This window comes from Dipodomys spectabilis, unplaced genomic scaffold, assembly GCF_019054845.1.
Source record: "Dipodomys spectabilis isolate Male_0828 unplaced genomic scaffold, ASM1905484v1 ptg000051l, whole genome shotgun sequence".
NCBI lineage: Eukaryota > Metazoa > Chordata > Mammalia > Rodentia > Heteromyidae > Dipodomys > Dipodomys spectabilis.
The window spans coordinates 16,837,617-16,863,052 of record NW_024870728.1 but is presented as its reverse complement, the minus strand read 5'-3'; the positions used below and the strand labels follow the sequence as shown (position 1 = coordinate 16,863,052).

The 25,436-nt window shown below is 34.2% G+C and overlaps 1 protein-coding gene across 3 annotated transcripts in view; it reads right to left on the bottom strand.

Moving 5' to 3' along the window:
• Nucleotides 1–1,177: 1,177 nt before the first annotated feature.
• The window catches only part of Ikzf2 (IKAROS family zinc finger 2), a 156,176-nt gene continuing 131,917 nt past the window's right edge, over nt 1,178–25,436 (bottom strand). For 2 of the 3 annotated variants that reach the window (XM_042679197.1, XM_042679198.1), the window contains exons 6-8: nt 24,755–24,892; nt 17,876–18,019; nt 4,385–12,688 (exon numbers count right to left, since the gene is read on the bottom strand). In XM_042679197.1, coding sequence (XP_042535131.1) covers nt 11,964–12,688; nt 17,876–18,019; nt 24,755–24,892 — 1,007 coding nt within the window. In that variant the 3' untranslated portion in view covers nt 4,385–11,963. Of the gene's footprint in view, nt 1,192–4,384; nt 12,689–17,875; nt 18,020–24,754; nt 24,893–25,436 lie in introns of those variants that run through there. The other variant, XR_006147354.1, reaches the window with a different exon arrangement.

The window sequence follows — 25,436 nt, the reverse complement described above, 5'->3', positions numbered from 1 at the left end:
AATACTAAAGTTTAAATTGATGATATGGTGTGCATATTTTAGAGTTTCAGCTAAACTAATAGAAAACACAATGAAGAATTGGGCAATAACCCACTTTCTATCATAGAGATGTATGAAAGATGACTTGTATTTGAAGAACAGAAAATATTTTCTTATTTTTCTATGAAGTAGATTTTTTTCTTGTTTTTTTATAGGATCAAGAGATCACATTTGTAGTTATAATCAAAATCTTCAAAATATGAATCAAGGAAATAGGAGAGAATATGAGCTTATACTTGTAGTTTGGAAAAGATATCCATGTTATGATATAGCCAAACTAACATTGGTTAGGATAATGCAAAAGGAATTTGGCTTAGAATATGGAAAACCATGAGTCATTTGCTGTCCCAGTTTTTTCCTCTTCCCATTGAGTGTTATCAAATGATAGTAATACATATGTTACAATCTGATATAAATAAATAAGTAAACAAATACAAACAGTGAAGGTAGGTGAGGTAGGGTGGAGACAAAAAGAAGAAACTAGTTGAAGGCCAAAAATTAGGTTACTTACATATATTGTAGAGCTAATGGCTAGAAGAACATGACTATAGGCCTAAGTATAGAAATCACCCCTGAAGACTTGGGAAAATTCACATCAGAACCAAGAAATTCCAGGTAGTTGTAGGTTTCTCATTCCTAAGGGTAGGCAAAATGAGACTAAAATTTACCATAAATATATTACTTACTTCACAATGGATAAAGCTGGGATTGTGAGTGAATCACGATATTGCTTTATACTGTAACATTACGTTTACAGAGATAAATTTGCCCACAGATTTTGAGGAATAAGCACAATAACTAGGCTGCTCACTCATTAACTTTGAAGAGTATAACAAAATGCCAACCATGAGAGAACTATTGGCTACCATGGCTAGAGCCATGTGCCACTTTTACAATGGAACCAGATCAGAATTTAGAAAATGAAGAGGATTAAGGGAGTCAGATACAAATACTGAAAATTAATTTTTACAGTTAAAGTAGAAAATGAGTTAAGGAGATGAATATAGTGTGATATAGGAAAGAATAAAGAATTCCAACACGGAATAAAATTTAGTAAACAGTGACCCCCCTCCCCCCGCTCCCACCCACCCATCCTCCAACCCCCGGAAACTAATTTCAGTTAAATATAAAGGCCTACTTAGGATATTATTTCTTGTCCATTAAAACTTTTTCTGCAGCAAAATTTTAATTTCAGGTTATTTATGTTACTTAATACTATGCTTCTCAACACCTCTGACCATATCAATGGTTTTGTTTGGAATCATTGTTGAAAAATTAGAATCAGCAAAACATTAAAAGCTATCTTCTGAATTATACCTTGATATTCAGTATTTTGTCCTAATTGCTCTCTCACCTTATTGGTGGGTTTTTATCAATCAGCTACTGAATAAACTGGGTAGAAAATAAAATACTAGACCAAGTATATATGAAATTAGAGCCCAACTTTAGTCTTTTCACCTCAAATGTTTATGAACAAAATTATGACCAATCTGAGCCAGTTTCCTTGCTACTAAAAGTATCTAATAATCACTGGTTTCTGTGATATTGTAGGAATTAGGCAAAGCTAGTAACAATTGCTGATATTTGGCAAATGCTCATAAGGAGTTAAAACTCATAATGATTTTTCTGGCTACATCAAATTGTTCAGAATAAAAGTTTGTTTAAAGTATGTAAGTAGAATTGAGAGGATGTGAAGTGGCAGCAAAGAGTGAAATAGAACAGGTTATCTAGGGAAAGACTAATGAAGAGAAATAAGGATGAGGAGGACAGGGAAAAGAACTGAAAGGAAATAAAGAGGAATTACAAGACATGAAGAAAACTCATGGAAGAAGGAAAAATAGGAAAAAGAAGACAATCACTCATTCTCTTCCCTGAGATGGTGTGCCCCAGTATTACTACACTAGCCAAATCCTCTGAGTTATTTTAGCCTTGCTTTTTAATGAGAATATAAGAGACTCCTTTATCACTTACAAAACCTTATTGATCTGATTCCTTTAATCTTCAATGTCTCTAAAGCAGACTCAATACTTGGGTTACTATACATTCTGTGGCCATTCCTTCCTAGTTAATTCTACTTCCAAACTGAGAGATTTCACAAAGCATTCCAGGTCGACATAGCTGATTCTGATCCCAACTCCATTTGTTAAGTTAAAGTAAACACAAAGTGACTCCTCCCTTTTAGTCATAGGCTTACCTAAGTAGAGCCCAACCCAAAGACCTTACCTTATTTCCTTTTACCTTTGCTTCTTCCTGGAGTTCTCAAAAAAAAAAATCCAACTTCTTTACAAGACATTCCAGTTGGTTTGAAGGTCATGTCCATACAGCTCTGATAAGGGTTTTCAGGATAAACAAGTCAGCACCTGTATTGAGGCAGTATCTGTTTTTGCTATTTGAGGGACTTGCCTTTTGTCTGAGATAATCAAATTAGAAGTAGGTGTGAACTGAGACAGTCTAGAATTATAGAGCAAGAAAGGATAAATAGTAAGAAAAAGGCCAACATATTTTTCTCAGATTGAGATCTTTGGATTTCTCCCTACTTTTATCATTTGTCCAATCTTCCATGGGATTGTGGATATATAATTACTTTCAACTATATTTGGTCAGTTTCTCTCATTTTTCCCCCTTGGTAGTTCATGAAAGCACCTACCTTATGCACTGTTTAAAATAGGAAAAACAAAACCAAATCACCACCACCACCAAAACATAGTCCCTAAACAGGACCAATTCAAACTCCCAGTTGTTATTATTGTTGGTTCAATGGAGAAAGGGAAGAGGAGATAAGAGGAAAAGGAAGGAAGGAAGGTAAGAAGGAAGAAAAGGAAGGAAGGAACGAAGGAAGGAAGGAAGGAAGGAAAGTAGGAAGGAAGGAAAGAAGGAAGGAAGGAAGGAAGGAAGGAAAGAAGGAAGGAAGGAAAGAAGGGAAGAAGGGAGGGAGGAAGGGAAGGAGAGAGAAAGGAGTAAGGAAAAAACTAGGTATTTTGTTGGAATTAGGACCCCTTAATAAAAAGGGTTTTTCTTTCTTATTTTTTTGTTGTTGTTGGTCATCGGGCTTGAACTCTGCTTCAGCTCAAGGCGAGCCCTCTACCACTTGAGCCAAGCGCCACTTCCAGTTTTCTGGTGGTTAACTGGAGATAAGGGTCTCATGAACTTTCCTTCCCGGGATGGCTTTGAACCGTGATCCTCAGATCTTGCCTCTTGAGTAGATAGGATTACAAGCATGAGCCACCGGCACCCCACTAATAACAAGGGTGTTTCTAATAGGCACTACCGTTGCTAAGATGCTAAATGAAATTCCTCTAGCATGTAATTCACATCTCAAGTCTTTTGGATTGAACACAATGATAAACACCAAGTTTTAACAGTTGTTATCAAGAATTCATTATTTCATTTCTGACTATTATTATGGAACTCAGGAGCAAATAGCATCTTTTTCAAGAAAATCTTTTTTGTTTCTTTCTTTACTGGTACCAGAGTTTGAACAACAAGAACTGTTTAAATTGGCATTTGTTCATACCGTTAACTATAATCTCCCTTACTGATTGTGAGGGGAACCTTTATAAACTTAGTACTAGAGAGCAAATTGGTTGGTAAATTCATCCTCTTTTTGCTTTCCTGTTTCCCTCTTTGGATGCCCAAATTTCATTTGAATTTGTAGTAATTTTTATTCTTTGTGACATTTGGAAATTTGAGAATACATCCATAAATTCTGTAAATATGAATTGATGAAAAACTCTTTAATAACAATCTCAAATGTGTACTAGACTTTCAATCAAGTATTTGTAATAGAACATATCTTGCATAGCAAAAATTACTTTCATAATCTGAGAAACGAGCAGTTTGAACTTACATCATGACACAGAATTGAAAACCAAACTTAAACCAATGAAACTCAATCTTTGTGACTTACGTGTTTCCTGATCTGAGTTTTAAGAAATTATTTCTAGTGTGACTATTGACTATTTCTTAGACCACTTGTGTTAACTGATTCACCGTGTACTTTGGAGCAAGCTGGTTTTCTTTTCTCAGGTCTGACATCATTCTTCAATAGAAAGGGGTTCGGCTCTGTCATTGAGTCCTCTTTGATTTATTTTAAAACAAGGGTTATATGAAAATTGTTTGAAAGGCCATCCTTAAAAACTATGGAATACTCCTTTGTCTACCCTGAAAGACTCCATATGATGGAGAATTGTGACTAAGATGAGGCTGTAAGCATCAAATCGCCGGGTAAGAAAAATGTGATACCTACCATGGCCATGATGCTAAGCCTGGTAATATTCAGCTCTCTAGTCTCCTGTGTTTGGAAGATGTGTTTGTGTACAGAATTTTCACCAGAAAGCTTTTTTTTATAGCAAACATTTTCTGTCAGAAGTTTATTTTATTGGTAAAATATTAAATAATATACAGAATTAAAAACTGCACTTACACTTCTGAGAAGAAATAAATCTTGGACAAATTATATGCTTGTTCCTGAGATTCCCTAAATTTATTCCAGTAGCTGTGCACTCAGACAGTACAAACCTTTATAATATAATCCTTTTCACAAAGTATTACAAAGTTTCTGCAGCTTCTTTTAGTTGTACACACATACAGACACACACTCACACATGCATATACAACACTCATACACTTATACACAATACCCACAGACATGCACAGGGCATGTGTGAGTGTGCATTAAAAACAAAGAAGATACAAGTCCCACATTTTAGTCTGCAGTGATAAAACTGTATAGCGGAGGTCTCCAGATCAGTAGACAGCAGTGACTTGTTACACAGCTGCATAGACTGTTGCAGTATTTCCATAGTTCACCCCATTTTCTGAGGTATGCTATTTGAGCCTTAAAAAAATTACATTACACTGAGCAAACCTGACATACAAGGTCTGGTATTTTAATTTTACATATATTTATATATATTTTCTTTTTTAAACAATAGTTTTTTATTTCCCCAAATTATTAGTTTGAAAAAAATGAGGTTTACTGGTTTGACCTTTTTTTTTTTGTTTTCCTTTTTTGCTTCTAAAACACAAAATATCCTAGAAACTGTCAAGCAATTAGTCTTTAAAATAGTCTAATTACCTTTGGTATTGTTAAAGAAAAAAAGAATTAAGTACCCAAGACACATACTGTACAAATGCAGTAAATGCCTTCAAACAAAATGTCAACATTATTTTTATAACAAAACATGTATTTACATTACAGCAGGAACACAGGTATATAAAAAAAGAAAAACCAGAGCACTATATATATATATAAATATGCATGATACGAAAAATACTCCTTAAATTTTGTAAGAAAACAGGGCTGTTCCAAATATTTTTTAAAAATGTGTTACTCCAATAGGTTGATACCAGTTTAAAATTGACCTAAGTGCTTTAATATTAAAGTTTATTTTCAAACATAGAGAAATGAAATAAAATATTAAATATTAGTTTCTTAACTTCAAGCATGAGGCAAGAGTCTAAGGAAAGAAATGCAGTCTCTAAGAATTCCAACTTTAGGACACATTTCTCAGAAAGGATCAGTAGATTCATTCAAAATTTAGCCTAAGTAAAGATTCCATAAAAGCAGAGCAGTAGTTGCTACATGCTCTAATCTTTTGATTGTGGTGTGTTTTTCTCTTTGTGTCTGTGTCCTTTGACACACCATAATTTTCAAGAGTTTCTTTTTGACATTAGCTAAAGAAATAGGTCAAGAAAGTAAAAATAAAATCACTATAGTTTTTAAGACTTCAAGGGGGGTATTGCACTTGTACAGAAAGAAGAGTATCTTTTTAACTAAAGAGCAGAAGTAATCATTCTGGAATTGTAAATAACACATGGTCTAAAAGGTCCAACTATTAAGAGCAATTATGAGGCCTGGATACCCTGGCTGTCCCTGGAATATAGGTATAGTAATGGTAAAGCACTCTTCTCCTAAGAGAGAGAAAGTTAAGACTTTTTGCTTTACATTTTGAATATATTTCTAAAGAACTGTCTAGTCAGTCTGCCATGATTTCTATTTTCAAGAAAAGCCAAGTAAGAATATAAAAATCTAACCCAAAAGAAAACAAAAAAGCAAGTAGATAATCTGGTCACATAATCTCTGAAGTCATTTTAGTTACCTAATATTTGAAAGTTAAATTAACATAAAGTTTATACAGTGTACCATTTTTAATCCAATCACATTTCTTTTAATATAACACTTTACTTAAGTACAAAAATGGGCAGGCAGATTATTCAGCCAACAAAAATAATGAACAAAAAGTAAGACTTAAAGAAACCAATGAATTGGAAGTTAAGAGTTGACCTAATCTTCAAAAGCAGTAGTAGCAGGAGAGCAGCAGACTTCCATAGATATTGGGGGAAAGCAGATAAAAAGATGGGTGAGGAAAAAGTGGAGGGAGTGCACACAGTTGGAAGTAAAAGTAACGAAGAAGAGTTTTTACTTACACAAAAAACGAGGAAGAAAAAGGTTCAAAATCTGAGAGTGCTTGATAGACAAAAACAAACAAACAAAAACAAAAACAAAACCCAAACGTATCAGTTTCAGAACTTGAACCACTAAAAAAATAAGAGTCAAACAACAACAGAAAACAAAGCCTAGATTCCTTTTCTGGTTACAGTATATTGGATTAAAAAAATCAATTTCCAACAAATTAAATTAAGCAAAATCCTGATAAGTGCATAGTAGGGGATTCAGTGGCCTCTACCTGTTCTTAGAAGCATTTCTTACTATGTGTCACTTGAGGTAATACAAGGGCCCAACTTACTGTTAATTGAGTTATCAGTACCTAAATGAAGTTATGTAGGGTACTGTATGTAGCTTAGTAGAGGGCCTCTACATTTTCTATTTTTATTCACAATAAAAATGACATCGTAGAAAATGACATCATTCATGTACCATTCTCTGTATGGGGTAATTCACAATTTCTTTTCCTTTTACAGAAAATGTACAAATGCAATGTTATGGGGGAATAACAACAGCAACAGAATTATGAACTTATTTCTAGGAGGGCATGTGAAAAACATTCACAAACTTACAGTACAGCAAGATCAAACTAAAAAGCTGAACAGAGGACATTACATTAAAAAAGTCTTGTGGAAATTCCAAAATTTTAAGTTACTAGAATAAATGTAAAAATATTCCAGGTGTCATTATTTGGCCTAGCAATACACGATAGGATAAAAAGAAACACTAGCACATCACAGCTTCTTGGTCATAGGACATTTGCTTTATAAAATCAGCTCACTTTTTAAAAAGCTGTCATATTCTAACACAGCCACAGCAGGTAATATACAACCATGGTATGAAACCATTTGAGATTATGCTTTGGAGAATAGCAATGTGATATGACTGCTCAGTTTTATTTTGCTAAAGGAAAATTAATTACTTGTTTTCTTTTCAATGTTATTTTATAAAGCATTCTCACATTAGAAGATAGACTAGAATAACACTAGATTGGGGATAAAAAACTAAAAGCAATACTGCATTTTATTGACACCAAATTTCAGTAATAAAGCCTGTGTGACACAAATCTTATTCGTCCTTAAAGACAAACAAAAGAAATATGAAAACAAAGAGCAATATTGAATTCATAGCTAAAATCTCATTCTACTTTATATTTTTACCTGCATAATCTGGTAATAGTATTTAGAAACAGGATCAAACTAAAAAGGTATTAAAATCTGATTTCAGAGGTTCCTTTTACTTTTAACAGCTAAGGTTATAGTTTCTGTATTGGAAAATGCTTTAGCAGTTTTTTGCCCTAAGAACACAAAGAGGAATTCTATTGTACTCAATTTTAAGTGATTTTTTTTTTTTTTAGAAAATATACAGTAAAAGTGTGGTAAAGCTAAAACAGCTAGCCAACACTCTCAATGCATTTTAAAAGGCACCAATAACATTTTTATAAGTATTTAATACATTAAGTTCAGGACCTTTAAGAGACCAGTTACTGTATATTTTAATTATTTTGCAGAAACTGGAAGATTAAAATATTTATAAAATAATTTTTACATATACAAACTTTAATTTCATCAGGTTTTTTCATTTCTTTTGAACTTGGAGAATTGGATCTGGTGTAATCATACAGGTAGTACTTATTAAAGTAATATATAAAATATAATTAAGAATGACCACAAGTCTTCACATTATATTTCTCTAAAACGAATAATCCAAATTAAAACGAATCTAGGATTTTTACAGGCTAAGTTCTGTCTTGAATCTATGGGCATATATATTTTTATTTGCATTTTTGCAGCTTGTTCTGCTCTATCTCTGAAAATAGGGTAAAATAAGATTTTGAAAATATTAAAAAAGATTTTCCTCTAACTGCATTCTCAAATGGAAGTTTTGGTAAACATTTATACCATGCAAAGACTTTGTGGTTTTGTGAGATGTAAAACTGTAGCACAAACATTATAATAAATAAAAAAAATTTAAAAGCTGCTCTTAAAAATATTTTTGCCTGTCTTTATATCTCAACAAGTAAAAGTTGCTAACTTGAAAGCATTTTTCTTCCTATCCAAAAAGAAATCTACATTTCTTTAAGTTTTTCATTGATGCGTTTCACATCCTTTTCCCCCGTACTGTTTGTTTCATTTTGTCCCAAGGCCTAAGCTACAAAACTGCCATGAGTCCTAAAGACACAATGATAACTTCTTTAGTATTTCTTAATACAATCACTTTGGAAAAGTAAACTTCATTGCTCAGGTACTGAATATAATTTTAACTGAACACATCTAGTAACTCTGCTTCTTTTCATACATTTTAAGAGATGTGTGTGGCACACAGATGCACTCATAACATGATCCACATATATTGATGACTTGCATGCATGTAGGACTGAGACTTCCTAATACAATACTCTGAACTCCAGGCTCTCATCCTTCCATTCTATTCCTCCAAAATATTCCTAAGGGAATGTTTTGACAACTTCTCATCTTTCTTTCAGTCGGTCTCCTGGCCACTATCTCTGTTTTCAAATGCCCTTAGAATGAATGATTCTTCACTACAGAGAAATAAACCACTTCTCCAAAAAGGCTGATGACTAAAAAGTCTGGGCAAAATTAGGGCAAAGCAATAGGATGAATTTCTGAACTTTCGCCAAAGTGGAAAATACAGAGGCTAACCCATTTTCAATGTCCCTCAAATACTTCCTGCAATGTGAAGTCTCACCTAAATAAACTGGGCATGCTAGTGTTATGTAAAATTTGATTTATTTGGTATCTGGTCCTCATATTTATTTTTAGGTGCTACTGAACTGCACATTTTCTTTTGTGTAGAAGAGTCATGAAAATATAGCCATCCAGAGTTTTTAGAAAGCTTGATCTCCACAAAAATTCTTTCTAACCTAAAAATTCGAATTGACCTTGTCCTCACTCGTCCCCACCATTCCTTCAGTCTTCTTCAGCTCTCTTTTGTCCCTCATGTCATACAACTAGGAAAATACACTTGTTGCAGATGTACCTTCACACCTACTAGCGCTCTTCAAGGAATTAAATTTTCAGATAAGATAAAATCAAAAGAGGTGAGTGCATCATTATTGTCTTCACAGTGGAACCACGTAACTTTTAGGTCCATCTGAATTCAGTTTCAACCCAAGGTAGCAGGTACATAAATGTTTTCATTGGGGGAGGGACCCAGGAAAAAGATTCATAGATTATGTAATGTCAGTAAAAATTCATGTGCCTAAAATTGTGGACATATTGACTGGCATGCAAGTATTTCTTTAAAACGTGACAAAACACAAGATCATGAACTTCGATATTTTTTACCTCACCCAAAAAAAGGAAAAAAAGGCATTTCAATTATGATTTGGGGGTGGTTAGGTTAAATAAAGGTAAAAAAAAAATCTCAACGACGTGTTATCTTTGAATAAGTTATATTTACCATATACCTATGGATGTAGGAAGAAAGAAAAAAAAAAGAAATTAATGGTTGGTATTCTTTAGATCTGTTTTGGTACATTCTCATAGATTTAAAGGGACTATTTAAAAAATTCTCCAAAACTAATTGAAGACAGGGTTACTTAAAGAGAGGCAAATCAAAACCATTTTCTAGTCTCAGCTGTGTTAATTCTTAGAATTTGCTTAAACAAGCAAATGGCAAAGGAGAACATGAGTTAAGACATATCTGACCATCCATAGTTCTCTGTTCTTGACACTTCTAATCCCACATTATAGGCAAACCACTTCAGCATCCTATTTAATTGATTTTTAGAGCAATTATTAGTTACTTCATAACAGAAACTAATTATTCACAAATAATACAGCTATGGTTAGGCCTGCTCTTTGCAAACAAAACAAACAGCAGACTCTACCTCCAAACTGTGTTCCCCAAATGACTTGGGCGCCAATGTTACTCTGTTTCTCTGTTAATGCCATTGAACTGAAAAGACAAAACAAAGCACCCACACAAATGAAACTAAAATGTGCACATGAAACATAAAATATGCCACAAATGAATGAAAAGATGGGAAATGCTGTACTACCAGGTTGAGATTCATTTCTGACATGGATTCATAGAGCTGAATATTTTTAAAACAGAAAAAAAGATAACATGCCTGAAGATTCTGTCATATTCTAGGCTCTACAAGGGTAAGAGAAAAGTGAAAAGTTGGTTGTTTCTTTGTTAGATCTGTATAGTCCAATGTATAGTTCCTTTTTCTCTGCAGTAAAAGAAGTAAATATTATTACTGAAGATATACTAGAATAAATAGCCCTACTTCAATAAATCTTATAGGGTTCAAGTTACCATATGCAGGCTAAACTAGCAGTTGCTCTGAGACCATTTTGAAAGAGGCAGCCTATCACAAGACTTTTAAGAACTTCTACTCCAAGAGTAAAAGAGGAATGGAAAATGAACGGAACACTGAGTGGTCACAGTTTGAGAAAATGAGGGAAGAGAAATATCAAAGGATCACTCGGTGGGTTTTCTCTCTATTGTTAGCCTCATTATATTTTTCTGCTGACTGGTTAACACTGATTAAATGCCAATAAAGTGACAAATGTAAGCATAATGTTAGAAGGAAATATGTAAAAGTATCCTGCTATCATGTTAAAACTTCAAACAAAAATCTCACAGAAATTTACGAAAAGTGGAAGTCCCTCCTGAAATTACTGCTTGTCATCCACTCTTAGACCATATGTTATTCTGAAAACTACATAAAAATACTATTTGTTACAGGTGTTAAAAGTAAGGCTGCAAGGTTGTCTATAAAATGCCAGTCATCAAAACTATGGAAAAACAGTGCTTAAGTTTAGAAAAATAAGATCAAAGGACCTCAGATGTCTTGTAGTTGTCCTCAACTACTTGTAGTTTAAAAGTTTTGCTCTATGGTACAGTGTAAAACATACTGAGTTATAAATTCCATAGGGGAAGTAAACATAGAACCCACAACAACTCAACTTGTCCTAGCAGTTATCATTGAAAGTAATAAGGAATTTGTGTTCCATGATTTCTAAAGAACCAGACTGGTTTACATTTCGAAACAAGATCTTCTTTGAAGAGTAAAATTACTTATACCATTTGAAATTGCCAAAGTTCTACCCAGAAAACTTCAAATTTTCCTGCCTTCAATCATAATCCTGAACATCAATGGCAAATTAGAATCACTTAGGTGAATCCATATGAATCAACTATTTTTTTTCCAAAGCATGACATGCCTTAATAACGACTCATGGCAGAACTTGTTTAAATTTCCACAAAATAAAACAAGCCAAGTTATCAGGAAACAATATACCCATCCCATTACTCTTCCATTTTCTTCCTTTTTGTAATTAGGCAGAGCGAATGACACTGTGTCCACAAAATAAGAATTATTGACAGAAATAATATTTTTTAAAAGGTGTGTCAATATCTGAGGGAAGGTGGGATTGTAAGTGCAGTATTTCTTCATGTGCAGTTTTTTACTTCATGGGGGTCCCCTTTGGAATGAAAAGGCCTAGTGGAATGTGTGCTCCCCTCGAACAATGTGTGATGAAAACTCGTAACGGTCCTGGCTTCTGTAGCCACAGATGTTGCATTCCAGTGGGTCCCGGTAGCCATGGCAACCCATGTGAATGGTGTACATGACATGGTCTAGGAAAAGGACTCGGCAGTGCTCACACTTGAAGGCCCTTATCTGTTCTCCTTCTCCATTGAAAACCTTATAGATGTCCTTCAGAGAGCCCTTAGGAGCCTTGGCGGCATCCAAAGCCTTGACATCCTCCTTCATGTAAGCTGGGCTTTGTTTCCTCTTAGGATTTAAGGCAGGGTTTCCTTGGTAGGACTGGTGGTCATCGTGGCTACTTTCTGAGTCAGTAGAATCCAGGCAGCTATTGCTGGGGGAGGCCTCTCTTTCCTGGGGTCGACTCTTTGGTCTAATGAGAGAGATAGGGCCATCCATGTTGTTTTCATGACTATCAGAGGTTTCCCTGCTAATGGGTCTTTCTATCCTATTGGGATGATAGACCTGAGAATAAGCTGAGCTTATGACTGGGGCCACCTCAGCGATTGTGCTTGGCGGGTGCTGCATCAGAGGGTGAAGGGCCTCAGTTCCAAGGTAGGTGATTGCATTGTTGATGGCTTGGTCCATCATATGAGACTGCATCAGCTCAGCCTCCTTCTCATAGGTTAAGTTCATATCAAAGTGAATATCTGGGTAGCTGAATCGCATGAGCTTTTCCCCTAAAAGGAAGAGGTAGGGGAAACAAAAAAGAGTAAGAAAAGGAAAAGACATTACAACAGAAATGGACTGGATTAAAAACTATAAAAAAGGCAAAGTTAACTAGTGACTTCCATTCTCCATATGAATCTCTCAATAAGCCATTTGCACTTGCTCTAATGTCATTATAAGAATGCATCCAAATTATTATTTTCCTTTTCGATTAAAATTCCTACTTTCATGAGACTCATAGACTATAGGAAAAAGAATCAATTCAAAAGGAAGAAATAGCTTGTTGTGGCCTATGTTAACTCACTCGAGTAAGATTTATTTGGTTGATTTAATTGTTATTTTTTTAACGAGTTACAGAATGTTTGTCATTTTGGAGAATTGAAATGTCATTATTATAATACTTATAAATGTTATGTCACCCAATAAAATGAATGCAATTAAGGGCTATTTAAAAGTAAATTAGGGATTAATTCTAAAAGTACTTTCTCATGGACTTAGAAAAATTGTCTATCCCTTTGCTTCTGGAAACAGACAATTATTCCTCTTATTTCATCACTTTCTTATTGACATGTGATTTGGTAGGTGCACACATTGTTAGTTTTTCCATACTTTTTCCTGTTTAAAGCAGTTTAGTTTTTCTTTAAGCATTTACATAAGTAAATATAATTTTTACTCCAGTGGTTTACTTCAACATACTACATGAACATAAAATCTAAAGAATTTCGGTGCTTAAAAAAGAAGTAATTTTTTTTCAGAACATTTCCAGATGTCAGAGTAGCTCATATTTAAAAAATTTTGCCACTAAGACAATATGCTAGTTTCCTACTTTTTTTGATAAGTAGAGTTTATATGTAAGTCCTTCCTAAAAATATATGTAGACTTCTTATTGTGATATGTTTAGTATGTAGTGGGTGGAAGCTTAAAGTGTAATGTTGATAAGAGGTATAGACTCACCAGGAAGAAATAAGAGTGTTTCCTAGTATTTAATTCATACTAGGAAATTAAAGAAAATTTCCTGAAGCAAGTGCCTTTAGGAATAAGAATGTGGCAGGAAACATTAGAAATATGGAGGAAGAAAAAAATTAAAAGAAAGAAAAAAAGAAATATGGAGGAAGAAATATGGAGATAGATTTGCTGGTAGGAAGGCAGAGACAGGAGGGAATTACTTGTAAGTCAGCAATTACTTATATTTCAACATGACTGAGAGTGAACACAGATGAGTAAGATAAATAAAATAATTCTGCATTCATTGAACATCAGTCGACTCTGAGGGGTTATATAGCAGCCTAATTTATTTAACAAACCGACTCAGAAAGTTGCTATAGTAATCACGGTGTCCTGAACTAGTTTAATGTGATACAAATAGAGGAAAATATGGAAAGAAATTTACAAAATACTGCTACAGCTTGAGAGATTAACTATATGAAGATGGTGGGAGAGAAAAGGAAGTATGAAAGTGAGTTTTCTGGCCTAGGAAATTTAATGGATGACAGTGAGATAGAGAAGATACAATCTGTTTGGGGAGCACTAGGAGTAATACTTATGTCTCCAAGGAGAGAGAAATAGATAGATACAGATGTGACAGTTATCAGCTGTCAGAAGACAACTTCTGAGACCTGAGTATACATAATACCACTCAGAAGAAATAGGTCAAATATAGAAAAGAGGATCAAAACAGAACCTGAAACATATTTATGTACCAACCCATAGTCAAATTTCACTTGGATTATTGTATTTGGCAGTATGTTTTGAAAGCTCTTTGTCTTGATCATTCTCCATGGAGAAAGGACTTTGCAGGGCCAGAGAACCTTGCCTCTCTAACTCATTGTCCAGAGCAGGGTAAACAGACACCAGAATTCCTTCACCAATAGACAGTATGTTTCCAGGGTCTGTACAATCCACCCATTCTTCGGTGCTAAGTGTATGGTACTGATGAATATACAAGACACTACTATTTATTTGCTATGTGTGTGGTACGATATAAAAGAAACACAGATATGATGAAGAGAAAAATGTGTACAATTCTTCTGGTAATGGGTAGGACTAGAAGACATTGGGCAGGGGTACTTATGTCCATGCTGTTTATGTCTAGTGTGGGGTATCAAGGAATCTGTGTCTATATATTTTTAAAACTTGACAGAACATACATTTTTCAGCTTAATGTATGTCAGTAAGATATTCAGGCATATGAAAAAGAGGGATATTTCTTTCATTGAAATAAGGGAAAAATCAAATACTTATGTGGATACACATATCTGAGAGAGTTGGTAATATTATACTAAAATGATTCCAAATCATTTTACTCCCTGTGACTGTAGATATATGATTACCAAGAACACAGAGCAGAGGCCATTTGCAGAGAGCATAGAAAGTTTGAAAATGTCTGTGACAAAGGCTTAGATGGTTCATGAATAGATTAAATTAAGGTCACTTTATATCTTCATAGAAAACTTGATATTTAAGATCAATGTTTCATAAGGCTGTGGGATTTCCTCCAAAATCTTAGTGAATGAGATATAAATACAGAAGAGATGCTCACTCAGGGGCATGAGACATTGAGATTTCATCAGGAGAAGGTGGAAAGATACTAAGGCAAAAGTGTCGAAATTATTGGCAAGAGAGTGGCAAAGTGATAAACCATGAAATCTAAAATGCCACAAAAAGGGAGGAAGAGGCAGACAGATATGTACCCAGTCCTGAGATTCTTGGCCTAGAGAGCCTGATAGGACAAAGAACAGTATAAAATGGAAGGCCATGAATAAAAGGATTTATAGTACATATGCAATGATGAAAATGTTCAAGAGCAAAAACAATATTGTAGCTATAGTTTGCTATATAACACTAGGACAGAATCTAAATAAAAAGTCTCAAATTCTTAATAAAAATTTAGTGTTATTATTAGTATAACTTCCTACATATTACAGAAGAGGAGGAAGAAAAAGAAAAATTGTGTGTGTGTGTGTGTGTGTGTGTGTGTGTGTGTGTGTGTGTGTGTGTGTGTGTGTGTGTGTGTGTGTGTGTGTCCATCCTGAAGCTTGAGCTCAGATCCTGCGCAATTTTCCTGAGCTTTTTTGCCCAAGGCTGGCACTCTACCACTTGAGCTATAGCTCTACTTCTGGCTTTTTGGTAGTTAATTGGAGATAACTGTCTCAAGAACTTTCCAGCCTAGGCTGGCTTTAAGCCATGATCCTCGGATTGCAGCCTCCTGAGTAGCTAGGTATAAGCCACTGGTGCATAGATCAAGGGTGAATGATTTTGAGATGTACTGCAACTATATATTTAAACAACAACAACAAATAACTGTAATGAAAGCTGTTAATCAATAAGGTGCTGTGTTGAGGGGAAACAGAAATAGCCCCTGATTGGGGGGGTATTAGCAAGAGGGAGTAGGCTAATGAGGGTGAAGGAGAATGAACATGGTTGAAATAGATTGTTGGCAAGTATGAAAATAGAACAATGAAGCATGTTGAGATTGTATTAGGAAGAAGAGAGGAGGGTAAAGGAGAGTGAGAGGTGGGAGACTGACAGGAATACATTGTACGCACGTGTGGAAATGTCAAAATGAAATCCCTCCTTGTATCGTTAATGAATGCTAATAAAGAAGAAAAAAGAGTCATACTATAATTTTGTAAAACTCTGATCCTCTTTTGTAAGTAATGTAATTAAGTCAAATTGAGAGTGGCAAGCCTAAGTCATAGAAAATGTGACAAAAACTGTTACAAAGAACAGACTATAAAAATTTGCAATATAAAGTGCAATAATAATTTTCCTGTTTTTCCAACTGTACTACTATCTAGTTAGATATAATTATCTAATTATTTTCATAAACTAATCAATTTTAAAAAAATGATCTGTGTTCTCCCTACCTTAAAAAAAAACCATTAAAGGCAAGCCTTTTGGTAAAATCTCAGATCCTGAACTGCTGTAATTAAACTCTGACCTGTGGGATTACATGTTAGCCTTCTTCTATGAGTGCTCACTAAATTCCCAGCTAGTTTTTTTAGAGTCGTGGGAATTGAACTCAAGAGCCTGGGTGCTGCTTCTATGCTTTATTGCTCAGGTCTAGCACTCTACTTTGAGCCATAGCACCCATACCAGTTTTCTGGGCATTAATTGGAGATAAGAGTCTTACAAAATTTCCTGCTCAGGCTAGCTTTGAACCATGGTACTCAGATGTCAGAGTTGAGTCATGAGTGCCTGGCCTGCCAGCTGGTCTTTATGTGATATTTTGGTTTGTTTAGTTCTTCACTCAATATGTTTATTGGACTAACAGATTTTTATTACTCTTTCCTTCTTGAAATAACCAAAGAAAAGCTTTTCTCCAATCTCTAATCAGGATGTCTTACAATGCTCTCTAACATTAGAATCTGAGAATTCATTTCACTATTTTATTTCCATATTTTATCCTCCATAAAGTCTGCAAAACAACCATAATACATACAAAAATGATATTAAACAATTTTCTTCTACTAAATCTTAAATATTCTATAAAAACAGAGATACTTTTTTCATTCTTAGACAAACTCTGACTTGCCAACAAGGAGAGTTTCAAAAATCATCTCATGGCTTGGAAATAAAACACTGTGTAAAATTTAATATACATATATAATATTTAATATTAATCTTTTCAAAATCATAGGCTGGGACAAAAAGGGACTGAAGTGTAAAATACAGATAGACCCACAAAGCATCTTGAATGTAAGTTATCACATTATTTTCTAATGCAGAATTTTGAAAAAATTAGTTTCTATGTATTTTAGATGAAATGCTTAAAGAATTTATATTCTGTAAAGAAATCAGTAAAAACCCTGCTACTAATATAAATTTAACACAAATTACAAAAGTGGCCAATAGTCTAAGGCTTTCTTATTTTGTGTGATTATTTTAAAATAACATTTTATTTCTATATGTGTTTAACTCCATGTAGCATTATATTTTTGAGATGGTGATCTACTTCTATCAGTCTTTTGATTATTTCTTTTTCTCATGCTCATGCGTAAGGGGGTGTGTGTGTGTGTGTGTGTGTGTGTGTGTGTGTGTGTGTGATGCACATAGGAGGTAACAGAGTAGAAAAGAATAATGTGGAAAATAGGAATGTCATTCATGATATGAAACACCATATGCATTTCTAATATATGGATTAGCCTTTTCAAATTAAAATCATCTGATAAAAAAATGAAAACATTTGTGCTGCTTACCCACAAACTTTTGTGGAGTGGAGCTTTTACGTTTTCCCATATTTCCCGCAAGTTTCTCTATGACAGCAGGTCTCTCAAAAGGCACCAGAGAAATATTGTTGTCCATAATAGGCTCTTGTTCCTTACAATCTTCCATAGGAGGTACTATATGAAACCATATAAAAAGGAATCTGATAATTTCTTCCACATTTGGAAAGATACACAGATGACATCTCAATATGTGTTAAAGAAAACACACTCATACACTTTAATAAAAGCAGGTAAGACAAACCTCTGTCAAAGAAAATTTAATTCTATTCCTGTCTCTCTCTCTCTCTTTCTCTCTCTCTCATACACACACACACACACACACACACACACACACACACACACACACACACACACACACACAAGCATGCATGTAGGTGATTTGTTTCTAAGTCTGTTTCTTTCAGATCAATGACATAAACTGTTGCAACTATTGGTGGCCAACATGTTCATTTGCTTTCTCATCTTATTTCTCTGAAAGTGTTTTTAACATTGATTAAAATCAATAGCACTTTAAGACTACTCTATTTTAAGGCTTTGGGAGTTTATTTTTCTCAGACAATGTAAGCAATTCAACTTGTTTTGGAGAAAAGCTTAGCTACACACTCAGAATAACAGTACAATATTTGACCACTTTCTCCATCTGTTTTCATGCTGCACATTTTCTATCTGATGAGCTGCTAGCCATATTGGCAGTAGCTTAAATACCTGCACAACACAGGCTTCATGAAGGAGATCCAATTCTGAACATGTCTATGCATAGTAAATTGTGACAGCCTTATGATTATAATTTATTTTCAAAAGAGTTCTCTAGTAGGATAAAAAAATCTATTTCTAAATTGGTACGTGGTCACTCAAAACTGCTAACCTTAATTCACCTGACATAAGCTCTCTAACTCATTCTATTCATCTAAGTTGCTGTGGGTTAATATTGGTCCTGAGATACTGACATTCATGTTGTAGAATAAATTCAAGAAACTTACAGAAAGTGTTTATGAGTTGGAATTTTGTCCAACGAAGTTAAATTTAGCATAGGGCAACTTCTCAGACAGATTGTATCAGTTGATTAAAACTATTATTCATAATAAATACCTGAAATTTCCATTTACTAGGTACTCTAATTTGAAGGTATGCAAGTAAAATGATTTACTTGGATCCTTTTTGTTTGTACAACAAAGTCCCCTGGTGCGGAACATAATCCATTCTCATTTATAAGGAGGCCCTACTGGCTGACAATAAAATCAGAAAGCAAAGATGAAAGTGAACAAAACTCAGCGCACAATTCAAGTGACCTATTTAATAACCAATACAGGGTGCTGACATGGAAGGAAAAAACCAGTATCAAAATGTTTTCCTAATTTAGACATCTTTAAAGAAATCGGCATCCACTCTATGATTTGGTTAGCCTAGTTGCTGGTCCAGAAAAAGTTAATCATTAACCTACATTTTAATAAGAGATTCTCTGATTCCAAATAGCAAGGAATTCTGCAACAATTGCATGTTGACTTGGACAAATAAATTTCAAGATGAGATTTAGTAATAAGGAAGTGTTTATTACACTGATGTTATTAATATGATCAAGTGGGAAACATATCCAAAAACACTACATAAAGTATTATATAATATAAAAATGGCCAAACAAATCAAATATCATGGCTGATCATAGAATTCAGACAAAAATATATGGAGGAAAAGTGGTGATAATAATTTCCTAGCAAAGCAGGTTATGAGATGGAGATTATGGTCAATATCTTAACTTTTTCTTTGGTAAGATTCATAGGCACACATCTCATTAGTGCAATAACCACAAAGTAGTTTATGCATGAAGCAAAGTTGAAAATATCACAAACCTAAATCTAAAATGAAAAAAATTAGAAAGAAAAAAAATTGCTGTTAATTTTTGCTAAAAACCAGCAAAACTGGTTAACAGGGTTTCCCCCCAATATTGAATGTTAATTAGTTTTGAAATGAGTAACCTAAAACTTGGCAGTTCTGCTGTAAGTCTCACCCTGAATTTTCTTATTTGCACACACTTAACACTCAAAACGAAACCTGCATGTGGGAACCGTTCCACACCACATCCACCTCAATTCAGATGATCTGTCCCAAGTTCAATGAGGCTCATATACACTGAAAACAATGATTCTGGCAAGCTTTGGTCTAAATTCTATTTTGCAACTGCCCTCTGTGTCAAAAGTCAATCTTGTTTTTAACCATGTTGGCAATAATAACCACTAAGTGCTTTTTTGAGGCTTTACATTTAATAGCCTATGCAATCCTCATGATATAGATGCTATTACATCTTTATGTTTACAGATGGGAAAACAAAGACTTGGAAATTTTAATAACATTTCTCAGTGTTTATGTCTACTTAGTAGAGAATGTTACAACAATTCAGAGCCAGAGCTACACTATACTATTATAGATATCAATGATATTATAGATATGTTTTGAGTATTTGCATGTTTTACACCGGGTTGATATATGTGTAAGGAATGTCATGGATAAAAGACAAAACACACTTTTCCTAAAGATCTAATATTTATTTTTTTGCTCTCCTGAACCAGGGAATAGCTCAACAAAATGTTTTTGGATATATCCTCCAAACACAAAAAGGTTCTCTAGATACTTCATATCTCAATTGCATTAACAATAAGAAAATCATCAAGGCTACAGGTAAACCAATGTGCTGATATCTTCATTTGTTTGGAGAAAGCACTAAAACCAACCATCTCTTTTCTGACATTATCTGAAGTTGTAACTAGAACAAAAATGTATTTATTCTTGTATTATGCCATTATTTCATTATATCAGTAAAGATAAAGGTAAAACCAAAAGGGCAACATTAGGCTGAGTATGATGGTATATACCTATAACCCCAGAACTCAGGAATTTGAGGCAGGAGAATCTCGAGTTCAAGATCAACCTACTATATATAACAAAACTCTTACTTAAAAAACAACAACAAATCAATAAGATGACATAGCTTTATTTATTGTTAGCCAAACCATCCACTCAAAATTCAAATTCCAAGAATAAATAAACTGAAGAATCAAGATCCTGTCACATGTTTTTACCCTAATCCCCTTGACCCTGAACAGGAGAGGTCAGGTTAACTGACAGTTCCAAAGAATTGCATACGATGGAGAAAGTTCTCGTAAAGGAAAAGGCAAATCTTGTTAAAAAAAGACATGGGAGAAGGAAGAGAAAGACAGATAATCTTTCCTATCATTGAAACTTTTCTTTCTATGCTGTTGAATCTTAAATCTTTCAAGTTATATGTTATTTTCTGGACAGGCTACGATGTTGCAATACTGGCGCCAGCTTCTATGAAGTAAGTTTCTATACTCCTGGTCCTGCCCTTCTCATCTTCATAGCTTCTTTCCCCCCATATTGCCTTATGCTACAGTTTGGATATGAAATGTTCTCTCGACCAATCATGTGCTAGGAGCATGGTCCTTAGTGCAACAGTAATGGAACATGCCAGGACCTTCAAAAGATGAGACCTAGTGTAGTAAGGTCACTGGGGACATAGTTGCCAAGGGATTTGGGCTGGTGTCTCAAAAATAGGTCTCCTAGGAGTAGATTAGTTTGTAGAAAGCCCACTATTGTAGAAGAGGAAGACTAGGCCTTCCATGCTTGCTTCCTGTTATAAAGTACCTCGTCTTTGGTATTTGTTACAGTAACAGAATGATGTCTATGAAGTTTTCACTTTTTTCTTTTCTTTTTCTTTTAACTGAGATCTCTTTCAATATCAAAGTCCAAGACAATTTTACTTGGCGCTTATCGGTACCTAAAAGATATGTTCAAAAACTGAAATCTTCCTTTTCCTCACACAGGCTTTCTCTAATTGCCACCCCCAATGAATGGCTCTATCATTTACTGTATCACCTACCCCATCATCCATGCTAGATATTGGCAGATACTAGATTTCTTTATCTTGACTTTTCTACTCCCTACCACATGAAAAAATGTGGAGGTACAAAGTATTTTAGACTCTACATCTGTAGTTGCTCTCAATTCCCTAATGTTTCTATTCAAGGCTACCCAGCCCATCTTGACCCCTGCAATAATCTCCTAACAAGTCCAATTGTTTCTTGACTCTTCTAACCTTTCTTTTATATTCCAGTAAAATGTTAATATAATTATGTGTTTTAAAGTACAAAAATTATTTGCCTAACTATATAGCAGGCAGTTGATGTTCTGTCTAGAACTTTTCCTCTAATCCTCTCACCTTCTTGCTCCAGTTGTACATAGCTACAAGGTCCTTAACCTTCCAGGCTCTTTGAGACTACTACTTCTTGGCATATGCTGTTATTTCTAAATGAAACATTGACTTATTAGCTTGTCAGTTTAACCTTTCCAAATTCAGTTCTAATATAACTTTTCTTGAAGTTTTCTTTGAACACCCAGTCTGATTTAGGTATCTGTTCCTTACCTCTACCCAGTGTACTTAACAGAAGATACTCCAATAATTGTTGGTTTACTGTTCGATTTCTTTCACTAGAAATTGCATTTTATTTAACTGTGCCTCTCCTGCTTATTAGATGAGAAGTATTACATTCAGTGGGTGGTTATTATATGACTTAATCAAGGAAATAATGTCACTGATGAAAATGAATGAAAAAAGCAAACATAAAATTTTGCAGATTCCCAATTATATCACCTCCTTGCTTGCACATAAAGAACCCTCTCTCCTGAAATAATTGAAAGTAAACCTAAGAATATATAGCTTTAAAGTTGTTATCTTCCTGGTTACACAATTTCAATTTTGAGTTCAGGCTTTAAGGGAAAAGGTAATTATACAGTTTGCTTTTTAAAGCTTGTTTCTCAAGCTGAACAGACTTGAAAAATGAGCATAAAGATAACATTCAAATAAGATAAATAATCTGCCATAAAACCCAATTTATTGTTATCTTTATCTCCAACACCAGAAGTCATAAAACTGGTCCCTTTGCTCAAACTCAGTCAACATTTATAACAACTTTTTCCTCTACATGCGAATAGCTGTTCAGTGTCCACTGTTCTCTCATCCTACCCACCCTTTCATCCTTTCTTTTACATTATCACTTGCTGTCTCTCTTCACTCAAACCCCTTGCTCCTGGCAGATGTCAACTCTATATTCTATGGTGGTCATATTTTCCTTTAGAAGATACACAATTGATTATCAATTGGCTCCTATTGAACCAACTGCAAAATCCAATCACTGGATTAAAAGAACTACGTACTCTTTTAGCCTTATTTCATATCACTCCTTTAACTTGATATATATATATATATATATATATATATATATATATATATATATATACACACACACACATATAGAGAGAGAGAGAGATAAATAAATCTGTCAATGAACCTTTATTAGTCCATGTCTCTTCTCTGCATGGAATATATATGCTGTATCCCATCAGATACATGCAATTTTCTTTCACCCTCATGCTCAGATCAAACACTGAGAAATGGAAGACATTTTCTTTGACTTTTCCACTAGGTTATCCCAATCCTTAGATTAATGGAGAACTATAGACACATCTTTATTACAGTTTTTGCATCAGTTCATTTTCCTATGTTTATAATGAATGCATTTCCTAGCAGAATATAGGTGTATAAATGAAATTATGTTCATTTATCTTTGTATCCCCAGAATGTTCATTAGACACTAGATGTAATCTCAACAACTGGGAGTGTGAGGCAGGAGGATTGAAAGTTCAAGGCTAACTTGCTACACAATGAGTTAGACGCTGGCCTGTTAGTTAATAACAGTAATATAAAGATACATGGAATCAATTACAAAAATGGAACTAAATCAGATTATTTTATATTATAGAAGCTATTATTAACATAAAAATATGCTTATTTAGAATAACAGATATTTTGAATTTAAAATTCACAACCCACTAACATATCAACACTATCTAGTAAGCAGTTTCATACTTCATACTATATTAAAATAATCACAGTTACACAAATCATCCTTGGAACTATGTCTACATTTTCAAAGTGTACAGAAAACTATATCATTTGGCACTGGCCATTTAACTTTTAAAGTAAAAGATATAAATATATCAATAATTTAAGACTTTTGTGTATATTTATATGAATAAAATAAATCAGTATACAAACACAATTAGAAAAAGACAGACACAACAAATGTAAAGGACTGAAATCTATTACTTTCCTTTGTAAGTCCAATCTACAAAAATTAACATTTTAGGAATTAAGAACTATTAATTCAAATTCAAGAGACTACCTAAGTAGGGATTACCATCCTAACTGTGTCATGAGTTGTGAGAACCAGGATCGTTTGTTTAGAGAATGATTTTTTTAATGGAGGAAGATGGTATCTACTTTAGATCTCTTACACATGAGAAAGCAAAATTATTTCCCAGACAAATTATAATACAGTCTGGAAGAATTTCAAATTATATCACAGATCATTTACCTAACAGAAAATAAATACTGGACACAATTAATTCACTCTTTTAGGAAACATGCAGACATCTATGATAAGCTATCATATCCCAACTAACATTGGGATATAGAAATGCAAGAGAAAAGTAAGCATATCCAAATACATGGGACCATTATTACACTAATTCAAACACTTTATCAGAAATAATTTGGGAGGAAGACTACTCAAGATAGCTTGTAATATATTCCAAAGCTTAGCTCATTTCAAGTATCTGAGACGATAATCCCATACAATGTTAATATGGTCTCAACTTGTTTAAAGCAGAGCAAGATTTTATCATCATGCTCACTGGTGGAGGGAACTACTTAACCCATAAGAAAAGATAAAAGCAGTATAGTCAGGAAGGAAAAATCACAAATGTCTTTCTACCCACCATGGTGACTCATGACCTGCCCGGCAGCCTCCATGCTGACATTCTGGAGATAGTTGTGGCAGCGTTCCTTGTGCTCCTCCAGTGAACTGCGCTGCTTGTAGCTTCGTCCACAGTAGTTGCACTTGTGAGGTTTACCCACTGTAAGGAGAGCTCAGGGTTAGTGTCTTGTCCACAGCCACATCCAAAGAGATTTGTGAATTAGCTTTTGGTAGGATGGAGGAAGGACTTACATGCTATTTAGATTTAGGTCCCTTCCTCCTCCACAGTCTAATTTGGATGAGAAAAGAGAATAAATTTCTACTAAGAGGAAAATACAGTGAGAACATAGGCAGATTGTACTTCTAGTTTCAGGGGAAATACTGAATCAAACTTGTGCTCTGACTATATTCCTGATCATGATAGCGTGATGATCAATTCTCAAGTTATCTGACTCTTTACACATTTTCCCTTTTAGGTATGTTCGCCTTGACTCACTCAAAAGATACCTCGGGGGTATCCTACACACATGATGAATTGTTTTTATGGAGGAGTACATATGTTTTGGGGAAAATGGGAACTTTTTCTGAAGAAAAATAAAAATGCAACCATCTGAAATGTATTGCTTAAATAAAATAAGATTATTTATGTGTAGCAAGAAGGTTAGAAAAAAATTCATGTGGTGAGAAAAACTACAGATGATATG